The sequence below is a fragment of the Neolamprologus multifasciatus genome, chromosome 9 (assembly GCF_963576455.1).
Source record: "Neolamprologus multifasciatus chromosome 9, fNeoMul1.2, whole genome shotgun sequence".
Taxonomy (NCBI): Eukaryota; Metazoa; Chordata; class Actinopteri; order Cichliformes; family Cichlidae; genus Neolamprologus; species Neolamprologus multifasciatus.
The window spans coordinates 18,365,973-18,385,205 of record NC_140447.1 but is presented as its reverse complement, the minus strand read 5'-3'; the positions used below and the strand labels follow the sequence as shown (position 1 = coordinate 18,385,205).

At 43.9% G+C, this 19,233-nt stretch overlaps 3 protein-coding genes across 8 annotated transcripts in view; 2 read left to right on the top strand and 1 right to left on the bottom strand.

Moving 5' to 3' along the window:
• The first annotated feature begins 620 nt into the window (after positions 1 to 620).
• On the top strand, positions 621 to 5,840 carry naa50 (N-alpha-acetyltransferase 50, NatE catalytic subunit). Of its 2 annotated transcripts, XR_014876250.1 has the most exons (6): positions 622 to 850; positions 2,419 to 2,555; positions 2,781 to 2,900; positions 3,252 to 3,318; positions 3,429 to 5,340; positions 5,714 to 5,840. XR_014876250.1 is itself a non-coding variant. In XM_085173499.1 (5 exons), exons 1-5 carry the CDS (start codon positions 843 to 845, stop codon positions 3,604 to 3,606), a joined length of 507 nt encoding a protein of 168 aa, XP_085029625.1. In that variant the 5' UTR covers positions 621 to 842; the 3' UTR covers positions 3,607 to 4,874. The 2 variants fall into 2 exon arrangements, 1 of the variants encoding a protein (XP_085029625.1); XM_085173499.1 differs by lacking the exon at positions 5,714 to 5,840 and having other exon boundaries at positions 621 to 850; positions 2,422 to 2,555; positions 3,429 to 4,874.
• usf3 (upstream transcription factor family member 3) lies at positions 5,717 to 15,490 on the top strand. Of its 2 annotated transcripts, XR_014876247.1 has the most exons (7): positions 5,717 to 5,840; positions 5,953 to 5,984; positions 6,089 to 6,171; positions 6,272 to 6,368; positions 6,500 to 11,349; positions 12,326 to 14,269; positions 14,777 to 15,490. XR_014876247.1 is itself a non-coding variant. In XM_085173465.1 (6 exons), exons 1-6 carry the CDS (start codon positions 5,797 to 5,799, stop codon positions 14,132 to 14,134), a joined length of 6,915 nt encoding a protein of 2,304 aa, XP_085029591.1. In that variant the 5' UTR covers positions 5,717 to 5,796; the 3' UTR covers positions 14,135 to 15,490. The 2 variants fall into 2 exon arrangements, 1 of the variants encoding a protein (XP_085029591.1); XM_085173465.1 differs by having other exon boundaries at positions 12,326 to 15,490.
• A 657-nt stretch (positions 15,491 to 16,147) lies between these two features.
• Positions 16,148 to 19,233, bottom strand: part of boc (BOC cell adhesion associated, oncogene regulated) — a 59,827-nt gene continuing 56,741 nt past the window's right edge. For 3 of the 4 annotated variants that reach the window (XM_085173477.1, XM_085173480.1, XM_085173479.1), the window contains one exon: positions 16,148 to 19,129. In XM_085173477.1, the coding sequence (XP_085029603.1) occupies positions 18,960 to 19,129 (170 nt within the window). In that variant the 3' untranslated portion in view covers positions 16,148 to 18,959. The remainder of the gene's footprint in view (positions 19,130 to 19,233) is intronic. The other variant, XM_085173478.1, reaches the window with a different exon arrangement.

Genomic DNA, 19,233 nt, shown 5'->3' with positions numbered 1-19,233 from the left:
AAACGATGAAAATGTAATTTTGATAAAATACATTTATTTAAATATGTATACATACCCCCAGTTTGCTTGTTTGTTTGCTTTTGTTTTAATTGTTTTATTTATTTATTGGGGGATGTATACGTTTCTCCAAACTACAAATTTACAGAACTACAGGGCTCATGGGTTTTTCTTTCGCTTTCGTTGTGTAACAGAAACTCTCAGCACCCATATGACCAACACTGTATTACATATATAAACTAATTTCGAATTTCCTTTTTTATGAGTAGATAAATATAAAAATAATTTCGGTAATATATTTAGAAAACTAAAACGGTAGATTTCATTGACTAGTAGTAATCCAGTTGTTCTACAACAAATAATTTTGGGGCGAAGACGTAGGTTCTTTTCCCAAAAAAATATAAGGCTTGTTGCGGAGGTCAGACAAATGCATTTCATACGCCTCAATGTCACACCAGAAGTAAGGTCCCCTTAAATAATGCGAGACGAATACGAGCCCTATATAATTAAGACTGAGAACCAGGATGTTTTCAACACATAAACCGTTATTTTAATGTCTTAATTTGGCTGGAAAAGAGCCTGAGAGTCCAAATCCAGGTCAAAAGGTCTCATATCTAACATTAGAGGCGCGTGTGCGCATGCGGAGGTCAGGGTTGACAGTCCGTCTCCACACAGTCGTGGAAGGAGTGTGGCGGCTAAGCTAACTGCAACCATCGTAACTAGCTACATGTGGAGGGTAAAACGGGAGGCATCCCCGACCCCAACTCTTTCCAGTTTCTCACCTTTTACCCGAAACAACTTCAGAGTTCAGACTCTTCAAAAATAAGGGATATCATCTCTTTAAAATGAAAGGGTGAGTGTGAACTTTTGGGTCACGAATACGTAGCTTAGCACAAGTAAAGTTTTTCATGTCTGTTTTTTCCTACAGGAGGAGGCGGGGAGGTGACGGCAAGGCTAGCTAGCTTGCGAAACGACTTTTATTTAGGTTCATGGCCACTATATAAAGGACAGCACCGTCACTGAAGTGGTGCTGTCTTAGTTGTTGTCGTTAACTTTAGCCGCTTGTCGGTTTGTGTAGGTCGCGAACAAGCTAAGCTAACTAGCTCGCTGCTAGTGGAGAGCTGAGTCAGTAAAGCCAGTTTAGCTAAGCTAATCATAGCTCTGATTATTTTTGGTATTTGCCGCGAACCTCGGCTACCTGCACAGAGTCATACCTGTTTTGTCGAAAGTCTTAGACGCAGCTGTCTCACTTTGGGCAAAAAAGTTACCATTTTAATGTCACACACGACAGCAACTTTAGCGTTTGTGCCAGCTGACTCAGTGTAACTTGATCTGCCAAAGTAACACACTGGCAATGATGTTTCTGGACATTTCTGAATAAATTCTCTTATTCCATGAGGGCAATTAATGTTGAAGTGTATGAATTGTACACTTAGGGTTTCACCGATCTCATTGTACATGCTTAGGGACAACACACGTGACCTCCACCAGTTCTTGGATGTGTAGTCGTCCTATAAATACCACAGTGAACCTCTCACTGAGGCGAGTGGACTGCTATGTGTGGGTCATTTACTAATCCCCTGGTCATCCTATAGATATTTAAAGGAGAATATTAATCAATTTTGATGGTAGAAAAGTTTCATTTTTAAGTAAAGAGTTATAAAAAGCACAAGCTGCAGGTGTTGTTTAAATTTATTTCTTAGCGGCATTCATCCAAAGAATTACTATTAGTAGTAGATTATGTAAATGTATGTGTGTGATTATGAGAGGACATGTTGATTTAAGCTATACAAGAGTTGATAACAGGTTCAGTTCAGCAGTGTTATAGCTTTTGGGAAGAAATCACGCAGTTCATGAGAGATAAAATGGTAAATGGCCTGTATTTGTATAGCGCTTTTACTAGTCCCGCCTAGGGTCCCCAAAGCGCTTTACACACCCAGTCATCCACCCATTCACACACTGGTGGAGGCAAGCTACAGTTGTAGCCAGAGCTGCCCTGGGGCAGACTGACAGAAGCGAGGCTGCCATATCGCACCATCAGCCCTTCTGGCCAACACCAGTAGGCGGTAGGTGAAGTGTCTTGCCCAAGGACACAACGACCGAGACTGTCCGAGCCGGGGCTCAAATCGGCAACCTTCCGATTACAAGGCGAACTCCCAACTCTTGAGCCACGATCACCCCATGATTTAATCAGTACTCAAAGTAGACAACTATCTGCGTAATTCATCTTTGAGCTTTGATAGTAAAAGTGTTTACTCAAATATTGAGTGTATAGACTGAAAGAAATGTGGTTATAAACAAATATAAAGGATAAGATGTAAGATGTCAGTTTATTAGTCTTTATTGTATTTTGGTTCGTATAATGTTAAATGAAATGGTTTACCTGTTGTCAGCCATTTGACCGTTTTGCTCTTGTTCCAGTAGCCGGATCGAGCTGGGGGACGTTACGCCCCACAACATTAAGCAGCTGAAACGCCTCAACCAGGTCATCTTCCCCGTCAGCTACAACGACAAGTTTTACAAAGATGTACTGGAAGTTGGAGAGCTTGCAAAGCTAGGTAAGACATCACAATACTTACACCTAGACAACTTCGGTTAGGGTGACACCTGATTATGACTGTATGTGATGACATTGATGTCATCAAAGACGAAAGCGACTGGTGGAATTCAGTTTGCATGCATTTTAACAGCTTGATTTTCAGTCATGGGACATGAAATGTAGAAATGTGGCTTTTAAAGGTATTTGATGTTTCAGCATCATGTTTTGTTTTGGTTTTTTGCAGCGTACTTCAATGACATTGCAGTGGGTGCTGTGTGCTGCAGAGTGGACCACTCTCAGAACCAGAAGAGACTGTACATCATGACACTTGGCTGTCTAGCACCCTACCGTAGACTTGGAATTGGTAAGTAGTAGTAGATTGTTTCTGTTATTGATTCCTGAAGAAGAAACTTTTTTTTCTTCCCCACTATCATTAATGATCCTTATGTGTGATTCAGGTGAATAGAAGCTCTACTGTCATTAGTTTGATAAAAGGAAGTTACAATAATAATAATAATAATACATTTTATTTGAGGGCACCTTTCAAAAACCCAAGGTCACCTTACAAAAGAACAAAATTAATAAAAGGAGCAATAGTCATCCTCTATGAGATGTATGATAGACTAGACTGTTTGATACTGTTTCTTAAAACTTATGAGGACCTCAAGAAGAGGCTGTTGTGCAATTGGTGATTTTGTTTTTACTTTTACGCCAGGTACAAAGATGCTTAATCATGTGCTAAACATCTGCGAGAAGGATGGAACTTTTGATAATATTTACCTGTGAGTATTTGCAGAATTTGCATGAAAACTTATCTGCATACAATAATTATTTTTGACTGATTTTCCAGATGAGCTGCCTGTTAATGCATTTGTATTTTCCCACCCTACAGTCATGTGCAGATCAGCAATGAGTCGGCCATTGACTTTTACCAGAAGTTTGGCTTTGAGATTATTGAGACAAAGAAGAATTACTACAAGAGGATAGAGCCTGCAGATGCCCATGTGTTGCAAAAGAGCCTGCGCAGTCCTTGTGCACTGCCCAGTGGAGAGCTTCAGAAGTCAGAGTAGGGGCACAGCGTTCGGAAAAGGCACTAATGTGGCCACCTCCACAGAAACAGAACTGTGACAAATGCCCCAGGATTCAACACTTTCTTCAAAGGACGCTAAAAAGAGAAAACAAATTTCAAGCATAAAAGTTGCTGCATTTATTTCACAAGGGGGTCCCCTGTTGTTGTTTTTTTTTCTTTCTTTTTTTTTGCAAATTTTCTTCATACTGTTAATTGACAATGACAAAAAGCTAAGCATCCTATAGTGCTCCTGTTGACAAAGTTACCAACTTCTGACAGTTGACATGGTGGAGGGGGAAGGATTTGGTGTTTTCAAATCACATTGTTGTTTTTTTGTTTGGTTTTTTTGTTTGGTTTTTTTAAATGCGGTTATTAAAGCTGGAGGGGACATATCTATGCTGTTGATCAAAGGAAATCAGTTGGTTTGGAAAAGTAAAGGGAAAAAGTGCTTGAAAGACCATCCCCCGACACAAATGCAGTCCCAGGTGGTCAGCTTGGAGTGATACTTGAGTTATGTGGAACAGACAAAGCTCTATTCCTGCACCACCTGAATCTTGGGACTCATGAGAAATGAGTCTGACCGGTTTGTTGTGTCCCGGGGGGGGGGGGCAGAAATGCACCCCCTCAGTACAGGAGAAAGGGGAAAAGCTTGACGGTTTTGTGGCAGTGGGAAGATGCGTTCAGTACTTTTCATTTTTAAATATTTCCAGCCTGTTATTTAAATCCCCCTTCAACTAGTCTGTTATTTTTATTTTCCACACTGAGATGGCAAATGGTTCAGAGGTTCTCCTGGGTTTATCACAAAGAGTGAAAATATAAAGGAACGAGAGAACCAAACAAATGTTGTATTGAATGTGTTATGAATAACATCAGATTGATTTGGATTTGGGCATTATTTTCAGTAGTATGGTGGAGGTGTTTGTGGATGCTTGTTTCTAAATATATACAAGTGTTTTGAGACATAATACCTTAAACACCTTTGGCACCTTATGTAGCCATCTTATGACATTGGTCTTCTCAAACTTCCTGCCACAGTGAGCTTCAGTGATTACACACACTTTCAGCTGAAAGTTTTGGAGTTTTGCTATGATCTCTTAACAGTGTATTACCCAGAGGAAGCTCTGACACCTCTGCATGCAAGGAGAGTTGTGTCCTCTCCACTGTAGTATACGCATGTTTTCATTTCTTTGGAGAATTTTATCTTTTCTGGAGCTCTATATTGTAAGACTTTTTAACGTCTAAATGAATAAATTACTATTTGCAGTAAAAGTTGTGTTATGTTTTGACATTGTGAATTTTTAGTATAGAAATTGGGTTGTGTGTGTGTGTGTGTGTGTATGTGTGTATCATTTGTCTCCCTCTGCCTTAAACTCTTCCTCGGATGCTTATAGATGTTGTGATTGGATATGACCTCCTACCTCTGGAATGCTATTGGCTTTCAGGACTGCGTACAGCCCGCCCCTTTCAGCACTATGTTAGGTTATTCAGATTGTTTTGGGAGATGAGTTGAAAGCTTTGCTAGCTAATAGTTAGCCTCCAATTTTTAAAGTTCTTACAGGAACAGCAGTCTCCAAAATGTCGAGGCTAAAGGTTCGTGAAAACTACTCTCTGTAAGCAGCATTTGTGTGAGCACGGCCGACAAGCGACTCGGCGTTGTTCTGCTTAATAATCATGTCGGTGTCGATAAGCTAAGATAGCTGTTAGCCTGCTAGCTATCAGAAAGCTAGCTGAACAGGTAATTGCTTAGGTTTCTTTGCAGGTTTAAATATATGAACATCGCTCGCTGCCGATATTGTAACACAAGCCCAGGAGAAAGATCTGTTTATTCACTTCGTGTAACACTATTTATTTTGTAACGTGTAGGTAAGTGTTTTTATCTAAATGAGTAAAGATAGGGTAATTACACTAGCTTGTTAGCATCTAGTAGTAGTAGAGGCTGAGTGTAGCTTGACAGATTTAATACTTTTATATCTGCTATTGTATGAAACAGTATGAGCTCATCACTACTGTATTTGTACTATTTTTCTCAGCTGATACACAGCGGTGTGTTGACAGTGCTCTTACTTATAATCAATACTCTGTTCGGATGCTTTATGTTTTGCTTGCAGCAGGACGAGCACGGAATGGATTTTAGGTCCAGCTGTTGATGTGTTGACTGGTACCTTATCATACAGGCAACTGTGAGGACAGGATGCCAGAGATGACTGAAACTCAGACACCTGGCCGGAAACCCAAGTAAACATCTTTGAGATATAGTCTATTTGTTCCGGTTCAGTCAAATAATTTCCATAAGTGGTCGTTTAAAATGTAAACTGTTCAATTTTTTATGTTATTTTATTGTTTGCAGAAAGAAGAAAAACAAAGAATCTCACAATGCAGGTAAAATAAACATAGATGACCGTAGATTTATTGTGTAGGGTTTACTTTAAATGTACATGAATTCTGAGGACTTTGTCTTTTTTTTTTTTCTTTTGTTGTTTTAGTTGAAAGACACAGAAAAGAAAAGATTAATGCCGGGATTAACCGCATTGGTAATCTTTTGCCATGTTCCCAAGCACTTAAACAGGTAAGAGACAATCTGGTGTTTCTGTTTGCCTAAATATAGTGAAATTATGTTTATTTAGAGCAAAATATTTTAATAGAAAAAAATATGATTTTATTTTTAGAGTAAGAACATGATACTGGACCAGGCCTTTCGTTACATCACTGAACTGAAGAAACAAAATGATACAATGCTTCTGGAAGGAGGAGATAAAGTCCAAGGTAAATTTTAATATTGTACACACCAGCTTCCTAATTTAGTTGGAGTATCCTACAAGTTAAGTGTGAATATGGATTATGTGTGGTTAAAGTCATGAACTTGTGACTATATGTGCTTCTACACCTCTTTGCAGCAGAGGAAATCCGTCGGCTGCGGCGTCAGCTGGAGGAATTGAGGCGAGAGAGTGCTCACTATATTGAGCTCCTCAAAGCCAATGACATTAACCCTCTGGAAGATCCTACTATCCACTGGAAGGGCAAACAACGCTGTGCTAAAGTGGCAAAAGTTCCCCCTACTCACCAGCTCCCAAAGGGGATAATTGTTTGTTCTAATGGCAATGGGAAATTCCCTGCTGGAAAGGAGACTAGCCCAGGAAAACAGTCACCTGAAACATTAATTATTCAGCCATCATCTGAGGCCAGTGCCAGATTAAGGGTTAATGGAGCCCTGCTGCATGTTAACAACTCTTCTTCTACCCCTGCACTTCTCCCTGGGTCAGCAGCAACACCCACTCAGTCTACACCCAGCCTGAGAATGATAGAGCAGTGTGTGGTTGACGCACCAGCTGTGGCACCCACTCTGCCACCTTCTGTGTCTTACATCACCCTCCAGATTCCTGCAGCACCCACGTCAATGCCTCAGCAAGCTCAGCCCCTCACCTTAGCAGCTACTTCAGCCTCACAGCTCCCCACTGAAGGCTCTGCTCTGCCTGCATCCACCCACCCTACAAAAGCTTCAGAGGGTTGCTCATGGGTAACACAGGATGCTGCCATAAGGACCGCAAGTTACACTGCTATCCCAACCAGCCAAGCCCTTCTCAGGGCTGGGGCAGCAGGCAGCACACAGACTACCTGGACAACACTGCAGATGGCAGGGAACACAGTGCAGCCAGTCTGCCAAAGTCTTTCCACTCCAGAAGTCAGCAACACCACCCAGCCTATCCAGCAGGTGACTGTATGTCCAATGAGCAGCAAACCATCTGTTCACCCAATTCAAATACAGATGCAACCACAGGTGCCTGTACAGCAGGCACCTCTTACAGGTCACATTCAAGCGCAGCCGTTTCAAAGAGCACCCCAGATACGGCCAGCAGTCCTAAACCAGACGCAGCCTCAGCCTATCCTAGCATGCCAACCTCAGTGTGCTGTTCTTCCTCAATCAGCCATAGTGCAGCAGCCATCTGTGGTGGCCCACCCTGCAGTCGTGTCTCAGCCCCAGCCTACTCTTCTTCAACCAGCCATAATCCCACAACCTCAACCCCTCCCTCAGCCAGCCCTGGTACCCCAGCCACAGGCCACCGTGCTTCCTCTCCTTCAGACCATGCAGGTTTTGCAAGTCAACCCAGGTGGAGCAACAGCTTCAGGTGTTACAGTACCACAGAACACAAACAATCCAAGTGTTGTAATCCTGCAGCAGGCCAGTGCTTGCCCTACCCAGCCAGTTGTGAGGGAGGAAATAACAAGTCAAACATCATGTCAGCATTTTGTAATCATCCAGGCACCCAATCAGGCTGCAACTTCTGCTCAGAATCCCCAAGTTGGCATGGTGCCTGCCGCTATCCCTACTGTTTCCACTCAGATACCCATGACCAGCACTTCGGTGTCTGCCCCATCCTTGCAGAGTGTAGGGGGAAAGCAGCTGGTGCACATTCTTCCTCGCCCTGTTCAGCCTCAAGCGAGCCATCCTCCGCAGGCCACCCAGACATCATCTTCTCCACCAGTTCCTACAACCCCACAGACTATCACTGTGAATGGACAGGTGTTTGCCTTGCAGCCTGTGAAGACTTCTGATAAGGCCAGTTCCCAGGGTGGCCAGAGTACATTGCAGCTAGTCCAGCCCACTACCAGTGAGGAACCGACTACTAATGTGGCTCTCAACAGCTTAGGGGCCCTCAGCAGTCTCAATCAGAGCATCTCTCAGGGTCTTCCTCTTAACATTTCTAGTCAGAACAATGGTCAGCCTCCACCTGCTCCATTATCAGTGTTGCAGCAGCAGCCTCCTGCTCCAGCATCCATCTCTGGAGCCACACTTGCACTACCTGCCCGACAGCTACAGGTCCCAGTCACATCAGGGCTGGTGGTTAGTACCTCTAAGCCTTCAGCAAAGAGGCTTCGCACAGCCTTGAATATGAAGAGAGCAGCAGCAAAAAGGACTAAAGCTACAAAGAAAAAGGAAACCAGTCCCCCACAACCTGCTGTAGCTCTTTCTGCCAAGCCAATAGCTGCTACAGGAGAGAGCCAGACAGTTCAGGTTACAGGATCTCAAGTTTTACAGTCTGCATCTGTTAAAGTCAAAGACATTAACTCCACATGTACCACAGCTGTCACAGCTATAGATAAAGCTATAGGTAGTGTCACTACACAACAGAACACACAGAAAATGATTGTAAGCAGTTCATCCAGCGGGCCAGCTGTGTTTAGTCAATCCCATCCACGGGATAAAACCTCTGTCAGTGCGTCTCAGAGTGATTCGACATTCAGTCATTCTAACACTAGCAGCATCACGACTGCAGTTACAACAGTCACTGCCACATCGATCGAGCCATCGGTTAGTTCAGACTTGGTTGACAAGAGTAAAGTATCTCCACTTTCTGGCAGCGACTTAGCTGTAACCAAGCTCTCAACTGCTGAGGCTAAACATCCTATCACCAGTACAGAAACTAGCATAACACAAACTAAGTGCACTGCCAGCACTGCTGCTTCTGGACAAAACCGACCTGTGGTGACCTCAGCAGCTGCCTCTGAAACTCTGTACACTTCTTCCTCTGTTTCTACTGTATGTTTGACTCCAGTCTGCACCAGCAGTACCACAGCAACTGCACCGTTACCTTTTAATAAGACTACCCAACAAACATCACCTTGTCGTTCCCAGGGATCTGCCTCACAAGATTCTCTGCCTTGTAATAAACAGGAGTCTCAAGCCACTCCTTCATCTTCTGTGTCCACAACCCTGTCATCATCTGCACCTGCATTTTCTGCTATGCACAGCTCTGCAACAACCCCTACAACAAGTTCAGATATTAGTAAAAGGAACACTGCTCCCAGAGTTACAACACAGCAGATTAATGTGAGCACACCCAATCTGTCCTCCTGCCATCCTACTGAGGGCAAACCGCCTCAGGCCCCTAGAGCAAACAGTGAGGCTCAGGAGGAGATGCAGTCCACAACAGCAGCCAAAGAGAGCTTAGTAGTGACTCCTGACATTCCTGCTAGAAAGGACTTTTCGTTGTCTCAACAGGTGTACACTAACTTAGATGATCAAACTCTGGAGCACTCTTTGACCTCTACCAGGCAGACTGATTCTCCCATGTCTTCTGGAGCTGGGGGTGGTAGAGGGTTTTCTGTGGCGTCCATGCTTCCCCAAGGCCACACTATCGGTGCATCATCTGGATCCTTTGGAACATTTACATTCACAAATGAGCAGGCAGAGATGCTGGCGTTAGCCATGCTGGAGCAGGACAGCCCTGGAAGGAGGAGTGGAGGGTGCTCTGGGGAAAACACTGCATCTACTAACCCCACCACAGCCACGTGGGAGCCCACCAAAACCACACCAGTGTCAGCCAGTAAAGAACGAGGCTCAGCTGGGCAGCAAGCTAAAGTGAATAAGCCTATTGACCCAGGAACAGTTAAACCTGCTGTTGAGGTGTCTGTTAGAGGACAGGTTGGGGAAGGGTCTGTGAGTGCAGCCGGTGGAAGCAGACATCCACAAAACATCTCTTACTCCCAGTCTCAGCCTCTTCCCCAGGTCCAGTCTCAGAACTCATCCCAGAGTGGGACAGTGGCAAGCCTCAGTGTCAACAACCTAATTAGGCCCAGCTCTAGTCACCAGCCCTACCCTGGCTCCCCAAATCTGCCTGGCCAACAGGCCTCAGCTCCCTCTCCTGCGGGGACCTCATCTCTTATATCCCAAGCCTCAAATAATGCTCACTCACCCTGTTCAGGTGCTACACAGCCAAATGAGTACATCCCCTTAAAGACTACACTAATGAGGGCTCAGGGAGGAGTTGGTGTTGGCGAGCGACAAGTAAAGATAATTTCCAAGCGGCAGGCTCAGGATGAGGTGATGTTAAACACCGGTAAACGACCTAAGCCCTGCCCTCCATCTGGTAACCCTGTCAACCACATGGATGTGAAAGCCGCTGACCACAACCAGATGATGGTAGGTCAGCTACCATCGTCTTCCTCAACCGTCATGACAAGGATTAATTCAGAAGGTGGAGGCCCTCTCTTCTCTGCAAACTCTTTTATGAGCCCGGTAGTTAGGCCTGCAGATGGGCACTGCCCTCCACAAGGACCTCCTGAGCAGAACCAGCCAGGGGTACTTCATCTGCCCCAGGGGCATCAGCAGCATGCTGTAACACAGCCTGGTCAACATCTGGGAGGGAACCTTTACATGAAACAGCAACAGCAGGAGCAGCAGAGGCACCATCTGTATCATCTGCAGCACCACTTGACACAGTCAGACCCAGCACAGCGCCACTCAATACACCAGAGGGCGCTTCAGCAACAAGAGCATGTCCAGAAGAAGCGGGCACTCGTCAGAGGCAGTCAAACAGGCTCACCTGCTGGCCTGCAGCAGAAGCAGCATCACCTGGAAAAGTCTGGAGTTCAGCAGCAGCAGCATCCTTCACATCAACAACAACAGGCACAGCATCAACAGCACACGCAGCAGCAGACCCAGCAACATCCACAGCAGTCACACCAACAATCACAGCAGCATCAACAGCCAACACAGCACCAGTCTCATCCCCAGCAGCACCAACAACAGACACACCAACAGCCTCCACAGGGACAGCATCAACAACATCAACAGCAGCAACAGTTGCAGCAGCAGCAGCAGAGCTCTCACTCCAGACACCAGCAGCATCTGCAGCAGCAGATCCAGCAGCAGCACTTTAGGCACCAGGAGAAGAGTTGTGAAGCACAGGCAGCCGGTTCCAGGGGCCATCACAGTAATCACCTGGCCCAGCAGGACCACCTCAAGGTTGGTGTTATGTGATATAAAAAGTGACAGTTGCATTTTTAGCATAAAGCATATTTGAAAACCAGTCCACTGGAATTTTTTTGTTCTCCATGTACCATTTACTAAGTATTACCCAAGAGATCTGAAACAGTTTAAATTAGTGTAACTTTGTTGTCTAACTACCTAAGTGTCCTTTATACAAACACCTGGCTGCTGCAACAGTCTACCATGGAGAAACTCACATTTACAGAAAGGAAAAAAATCATGAAAAGAAAAGCAAACAATCACAGTACTGACACTTTATAGTGTGTGGGGGACTTTGCAGTGAAATAGCAGCTCTGCCCTTACAGCCACATTGTAGACAGAGGAGTGTAAATTTAAGATTGTTTGTAATTGAAATGTAGTTCAATCATTGTGTTTTATTTTGTTTTAATTTCTACCATCTATTCATGAACATCTGAGAGCTGTCAGGATAAAAATGTTAACACATGCTTTGTGGTTGGATGACACTGTACACCAGGGGTTCTCAAAGTTTTGATGACAGAGTGCCACTTTTGGGACTTAACATATGATTGAGGGCCATGCAAGAAAAAGGCACACTACATTACATCACATTACAAAGTTGCGTCAGTTCAGATGATAGTCGTTTATGTGATTAATTAATTTCTTGAAAGATTTCTTTAAGTTGATTGAGTTTTCTGCATTTCTGGACAGCAGCCTTATTTGTTAATGTTAGAAAGGTTTGGTCTGCTATGATGGGAGGAACAGATGTTGAAATTGAATAAATATCTCCCTTGTTCATTTTCTGGGCTGATATATTGTAGCATGGCATGAGTTGTGGGTGTTTTGTTTGTTGCCCTCACAAGCTGCATAAAATACTACTAAGGGCCACCACTGGACTCCACTCTGATCTGGTTTTATTGCTCTTATTGATTTATGATAGTTAAGATTTATTTTGAGGGTGTTACTGATATTATTTCCACTTTTTCTCCCTCAGTCTGGTCAAGACCATAATGCTATGCAGAGGATGATGAGCTCTAGGAGTCTGGAACAGCAGCTCATTTCTCCTCCCGCCAATCCTGTGTCACGGTCGTCTGACTTGGCCTGCACTCCATCTCGGCAGGAACGTCACCGTGTGTCCAGCTACTCTGCTGAGGCGCTCATCGGTAAAAGCTCCACTAGTGGCGAGCAGCAGCGCATCGGTCTCCACCTTCAGCCTGGTCACAGTGGCGCTCAGGAGCAGCCAGACCTCCGTGGTTATCTGGACACGTCAAGAGGGAAGGCCAACATTGCACATAACCCACAGAGCCGTCTGCCATCTGACCATCCAGGGTCCGCTGATGTTCAGCGGGTCTCAGAGTGTCCGCCCTTTAAGGCAATGGGGGGTGCAGGAGGAGCACATCAGCTCAGTGGTTTTGAGGCTCAGGTATCTCGTGGGAGTGACATGACATCTAAACCAGTGCCTCCCTCCCAGAGGGGGCCTCAGGGGCAGCAACAGCCAGGTTTCAGGATGGGCCCTGCAACAGATGGCCGAAATCGTGGGGGGTACAGCGGAGCTCATCCTGGCTCACAAGGGGTCCAGGTTGGACCAGCGCTGCCTCGAGAACAGGATGGATGTCATCAGAGTTTCATGCAAAGCCTCCTGTCCCCCCACCTTCCTGAGCAGAGCAACCACCAACGAGCAGTGCAGTGCTGTCCCCCGGTCAGCATGGAGTACAGCTGTGTGCCTGGAAACTCGTCAGCAGACATACAGGCCAAGACCTCCAGTCCCAGTGTTCCCCAAACCCAGAAGGCTCCACCTATGCGACTTACAGAGGGAAACAAGGGCCACATTTCTCAGGTCAGCAGTAACATGCACCCAGGCCCAGGTGTGCGATCAGGACTCCCTCACCCTCCACCCCCACACAGCAGCTCTGAGCCAGGCCGCTCCTCCGCCCCCTCCCGTCCACCCACTGCTGTTAGCCAACATTCTCGCCACATTGCCAGAGATCCCCAGCCCACCAAACTGAGACCTGGCGACCGGCCTCGATCCGGTACGCTCAGACCGAGCAACCCGTTTGAGCCTGAGGGCCATCTGCCTCTGCCCCCTGGAGGTGGGGTGCTGCTGAGCCGACCGCAGTCTGGAGGAGAGGCACGGCGTAGCGCCATTGTGCGCTTCATGTCAGACAGTGCTCAGGTTCCTAGCGACAACAACCTGGTTCCTGATCAGCACCTAACACAAAACTTTGGTTTCCCTTTTATTCCTGAGGGAGGGATGAATCCTCCACCCCCCATCAATGCAAACTCTACGTTCATCCCGCCAGTGAGCCAGCCGAACGCCTCCCGTACGCCTTCCCTCCTCCCCGTTGAGCCTCAGAACACTTTAACCTCCTTCTACCCTTCCTATTCTCCAGCTGCTCACCCCAGCCTTTCCAGTGATGTCACCCTCCAATACTTTCCCAACCAAATGTTTACGAGCCCGAGTGCCGACAAAGGGAGCGCTCCTCCACTCAACAACCGCTTTGGCTCAATCCTCTCCCCGCCACGCCCTGTGGGTTTTGGTCAGGCCAGCTTCCCGCTGCTTCCAGAAATGCCCCCAATGCCCATCGCCAACTCGTCTGGAATCACCCCTCACATCTCCAACTTCAACTTGACCTCTCTGTTTCCCGAAATCGCTACCGGCATGCCCACTGATGGCTCAGCGATGCCAATGTCTCCCTTGCTGTCTCTCTCTAACACCGCATCTGCCGACTCGGGCAAGCAGCCGAATCGTCCTGCTCACAACATCAGCCACATTCTGGGCCACGACGGCAGCTCGGCCGTGTGAGGAGACCTCCTGCTGCAGCGTGAATGTGATGGTGAACTGGAGCTTTAGAGCAAAAATTTAAAATGTTGTCGTTGCTTTTAATGTTCAACGAGTTCAGAAAGTGGTGATGAAGCACTTGTTGAAATGGTGATTTTTGTTGTTTACATGTTCAAAACAGTTTTGGTCTCAGATATGTTCTCTTTGGCGTTTGCCAATGTTATCATTTGTAATATCTGAACAATCTTATAATTTTACAGGAACATGGAAATGTGTATCTTTAAAGTGTCCCTCTTATGCTTATAGGCTCCTAATTTTATTTTGTAGGTCTACAAGCAAAGGTGTGCCTCTTTGTGCACTGCTGTCTTTTTGAGGCTACACTCCCACGAGCCCATTCTGGTCTGGATGGTTAGCTCCACCAAATTCACATGAAACTGGCGTAGCCCTTCAAAAGCTGACATCTGCAAACAGAATGCCGTAGCCACATTATAAAAACAAGTTAGAAGCCATCGCTTCTAACTTTAACATCATCCTACGTTTGAATTTGATCGAAATCACGGCAAAGCCTCATTGTTTTTTTTTAACTTGGTGAGTTTTGTCACACGCGTTTGCTGTTAGTTCAGAGCAGCTTTTAATGTTCAATAAGTTCAGAAAGTGGTGATGGAGCACTTGTTGAAATGGTGATTTTGCAGTTCTTGGAGACTTACAGTAAAGCATTTGGAGTATTTTGCTGATAAGAGACATTTTAGAGTTATCGTCCATCTTTGAGTTGAGGTCACTGCTCGTTCTGTCCTTCCTCAAGGGTGGGCAAAATTATTCCAGTTTGTTACATGGGTGTCAAGTGTTAAGTGGAATAATAATACAGTCATGTGTTCTGTGGGAGAGAATGGACAGCTGTGGACATCACGGTTGAGTTGTCCTTAACATTCTTCTTCCTGTTCTGCAGGGAGACGTTAATAGGCGTCGCAAGCAAACCTTTGCATAAAACCTTTATAATTCTCTTTGGTGTGGATTTTTCAAACGTGTCAAATTATGAAACAGATTGAATGATGAAGAAAAAAGTTAAAAGCATAACAGGGGTACTTTAAAGTTTGTTGTGAAAATGTTGGTTAAACCGACTGGTAGTAAAACAAAATCAGTTTTAGGTTTAGAACTTGAGTTCAGTGTATCCTGGGTCATTGAGAAACCTTCTGCACAGTTACCTACTAATGTAATTTACTAACTTATCAGGTTGTGCTGTACAGAATTGTTTTTCCAAGAGCTATTTTGTAAATACCAATGTTTAATATCAGAATTGTTAGATTATGTATGTATTTGTAAATACAAGATTGATTAATAAAGTTTATAAGGAGACATTTGTATTTGCTGCCAACTGGAAAACTGTGTGTGCTTTTTTCTTTATTCTCTTGTCCATGACAGCACCTGAAACATTTTTCTAGATCAAACGACAGCCTCCGGCCGCTCACTCCCAACTCTCTTTTCTGATCTATACATAGTGATGATCAATTAAACCAAAAAATTTTAGATTTGGATTCATCATCCCATCAGACCTGTTGACACTAATTTTCAGTCCTGTAATGTGGCAAACCTCAGCCTTTTCTTTGTTTCCCTTCCTTAACCCTTGGATGCACAACCTACCAATACCTACACTCTTCCACGAGTGGGGTCAAAAATGACCATAATAGAAACAATGCATTTTGCGATAAACTCGGTTGTTATTCTTCAAAAAAAAAGAGTTGTAATATTTTCATATTTGAGGTATTCCTCATAAAACATGTTTGTGACATGAGGCCCTTTGCATTTTTATTTATTTTTTCATTAATTTTAAGACATTGCAGTTTTTGTATCACTCGTATCACTTTTGTATGCTTACTCTGCATATACTGCAGAAGCTGGGTCTTCCATCTGAAAGGCACAAGTTGTTCATCCACTGTAACACAATCACTAGGGATGAATTTCTGCCTGCATTTGACCAGGAACAGGCCCCATATGTAGCAGAAAGCTGCCATGTGGTTTGTTTTCAGTTGGTAGGCTCTGGTCCTCTTGTCATCAAAGTGCAAGAAACGGCGAATATCTTTAAATCTTTGAATTGACATAGTGGCCTTGTACAATGGGTTATGCAGAGGACTCCCAAAAAACACACCAACTGGTACATCCCAGTTCTTCTCACTTCCTGCAAGAGAGGTCAATCAAATGAAGGCCAGGAGCTAATGTTTGATTACATTTTTCCACTCTTTTCCCCTGTCTGTGGCTACTCTTTGTGCCTCCATGTTTGTGCATGTCAGCACCTCTTCTATTAAATTATCAGACATGAACATCTTCCATACATCTATTGGGGAGACAGTACTAAACCCAGGTGCAAGTCCTGGCCGACTAATTCAGAATATTGTGGCTAGAGCAGTAAGAGGGGTTCATTCTGTTAGACTTAATATCCATTTCCTCTTCAGAAGACTCATCAGAGGACTCCTCTGTATCTGACTGGCCTTGTTCAGTGGGGAGGACAATAGTCTGTGTCCTCTATATCTTAGATGTCAGATTTTGAGTCAGTGCCTCTGATGGGCTCTTCATCCCATCCGTCCGGGATCATTTAGAGGGCAAGATCCACAGGGATCCTAGCTGGCCTCATAGCAGCCATGTTACTTTAAATATTTAAAAAAAAAATCAGAAAGGACAATGTTTGAAATGCACAGGAAACTATAAACAGGGGTGCACATAAATGGTCCTCAGGTGCGCATTTGCTGTCAAAATAAAAGACGCGTACCAGATAAGAAGTTGGAACGCTCGTTTGCGTACATAAGATGTTCTGGAGGAGGACAGACATTTGTTCAGAACTCTTAAAGATGTCGAAGAAGCAAGCTCTGTAAGCAATTACTTTGGTGATCCTCCACCGCAAAAGAAGCGTGTAATCTCTGAATTTCCGCGAATACTTTTATTTTGACAGCGAATGCACACTTGCGGACCACTTATGTGCAGCCCTGACTATAAATTATGTATGTTACTGTGTAAAAAGTAATTCTTGATCCATCAGAAGTGTAAGTGGGACAGTCAGAGTTGCTAAGAATGAAAGTTTCATAGAAGATTCCACAGGAACTGCTTGGGGTCATTTTTGACCCCACTTGTGGAAGAGTGGAGTAGTGATACAAAAACAGCATTTTCTTTAAATTAATGAAAAAATAAATAAAAATGCAAATGGCCTCATGTTACAAACATATTTTATGAGGAATACCTGGAATATGAATATATTACAACTTTTCATTTTAAAGATTTTGAAGAAAAACAACCCATGGGGTCATTTTTGACCCCACGTGTGCATCTAAGGGTTAAGAATGGTTTCATGACAGGAACTCTTCCACCTTCACAATATGATGAGGCTTCAGCAAACACTCCGTGGATGAAAGAAAGGCTGGATGTATCTCTCAGGTCAGGAATCAGGTCTTTGTGTATTTCTTCCTCTTTCTTCAGGATATGACTTCCAAATATTTATCTGCTGTGAGGTTTTTAGGTCTGTTACTTCTTGTTTTCCACTTGTCTAATTTCCTCACTTTTTTGAAGAACACTAGACACCTTGCTGAGTCTTGCAAATGCAGTTTACAGTCAATAGCTTTTTGAGAGTCATTTTGTTAATGGAAAAAAAAAAAACTATTTTATACCCGTCAACTGTTATCGCTGAAGTTTGTTGCAGATTCAACTAAAGAAATGTGAACAAATTGAGTTTTTGCTAAAGTTAAAAGTGTGTAGACAATCCTGGTTCACCCATTTGCATGTTTGGATGATTCATTATGAGTGTTAAGTGGCTTGACAAGCAAAAAACAAAACAAAAACATTTCTCTGAAAATGAGTAAAAAAAGCAGCCAATTTCCAAAGAAAATTTCTGAAAAACTTTTGAAAAGCCTAAAGAACTAATGCTCAAGATTCACAAACGACTCGACTCAATTTCATAAGCATTTATTTACATGCAATAGTGCTCCAGCATGTGCAACCACAGAACAGCTACACTTTAAAAAGAAAAAAAAAAAGGGAGTGTAGATTCAGGATCTCCTTCATTTTGATTGCAGATGTCTCTGTCAAAGACTAACACTTATTTACCGACCAGTGAGGGAGGAATAATACTGACACACCTGTCGCAGCAGCCTCACCTGGCAGTCTTTTGGTAACCAGCAAACAAGTAAACACAGAAATGGTTGCAGTATAAAGTTCAGCTTATCAATGACTGAGTTAAAGACATTTTCCAGAATCTCTCCCATTCAGTGATTTAAAAAAATATACCAAAACAAAATAAATAAACTATACAATATATAATCTCTTGTACACTACTGAAACAATGATTTATGTTGCATACACTTGTTAATAGTTTGTTAATGACGAACAATGCATAATACATTTGTGTTACTGCTATACAGAAATGACAGAGAACGTGATATCGCAGAGCTAAACAGCACCTTGTGACAGCATCAGACTGGGTCCGATTGTGTTTCTGTTGTACGTAAAGCTAAGTACCTAAAAGGTCCAGACTAAGGATGGAGGAAGGCTGGGAAGGACATGATTGGTGGGGAGGGTTTAGTTGTGAAGTGCTGAACTGAGAGGAAGTCCCTGGAGACTCCAGACTCTTCTTCACACAAGGAATAAAGGTCTCAAATGCAGACAGACAAAAAGACAAAATACTACTCCCTTTGTCCGTGACATAGCGTGAGGAGATCTATGAATAAAAAGTCACTTTCTTTTCAATATGAAAATAACCTTATATACAGTATAATCGGACACTTATGTACAAAAGCATAAATATATAAATATCTGTGATACAAAAATAAATATTTTCTCTCTTTTTGTTTACTGTTTATTTAACAGTCTCTCATGCATCTGTCACGCTGGCCGTCCCCTCGTCCTCGGGGGACGCTTCATTTGGGAGGATGTTCACTTCCTGTATAGCTGCATCTTGGGATTGTGGCGTTGTGGCTGCTGAAGAGGATGTGGTGAAAATCCCTTCATCCTCCAGAGAGAGAAGCGGGAAAGATGCCGGCTCTGCGGTAAAGAAAGAGGAATGGTGAGAAGATGACAGGAGGATTCAACAACAACACCAAAACAAAGGCATTCTTAAAAGATGCTCGTTTGGTTGATAATAAAAG

Coding starts and splice junctions, on each gene's coding strand:
- usf3 (XM_085173465.1), top strand. CDS start 5,797: ATGCCAGAGATGACTGAAACTCAGACACCTGGCCGGAAACCCAA. Junction 5,985..6,088: donor CAAAGAATCTCACAATGCAG/GTAAAATAAACA, acceptor TTGTTGTTTTAG/TTGAAAGACACAGAAAAGAA. Junction 11,350..12,325: donor CCCAGCAGGACCACCTCAAG/GTTGGTGTTATG, acceptor TTTCTCCCTCAG/TCTGGTCAAGACCATAATGC.
- naa50 (XM_085173499.1), top strand. Junction 2,901..3,251: donor CTACCGTAGACTTGGAATTG/GTAAGTAGTAGT, acceptor CTTTTACGCCAG/GTACAAAGATGCTTAATCAT. Junction 3,319..3,428: donor ACTTTTGATAATATTTACCT/GTGAGTATTTGC, acceptor CCCACCCTACAG/TCATGTGCAGATCAGCAATG.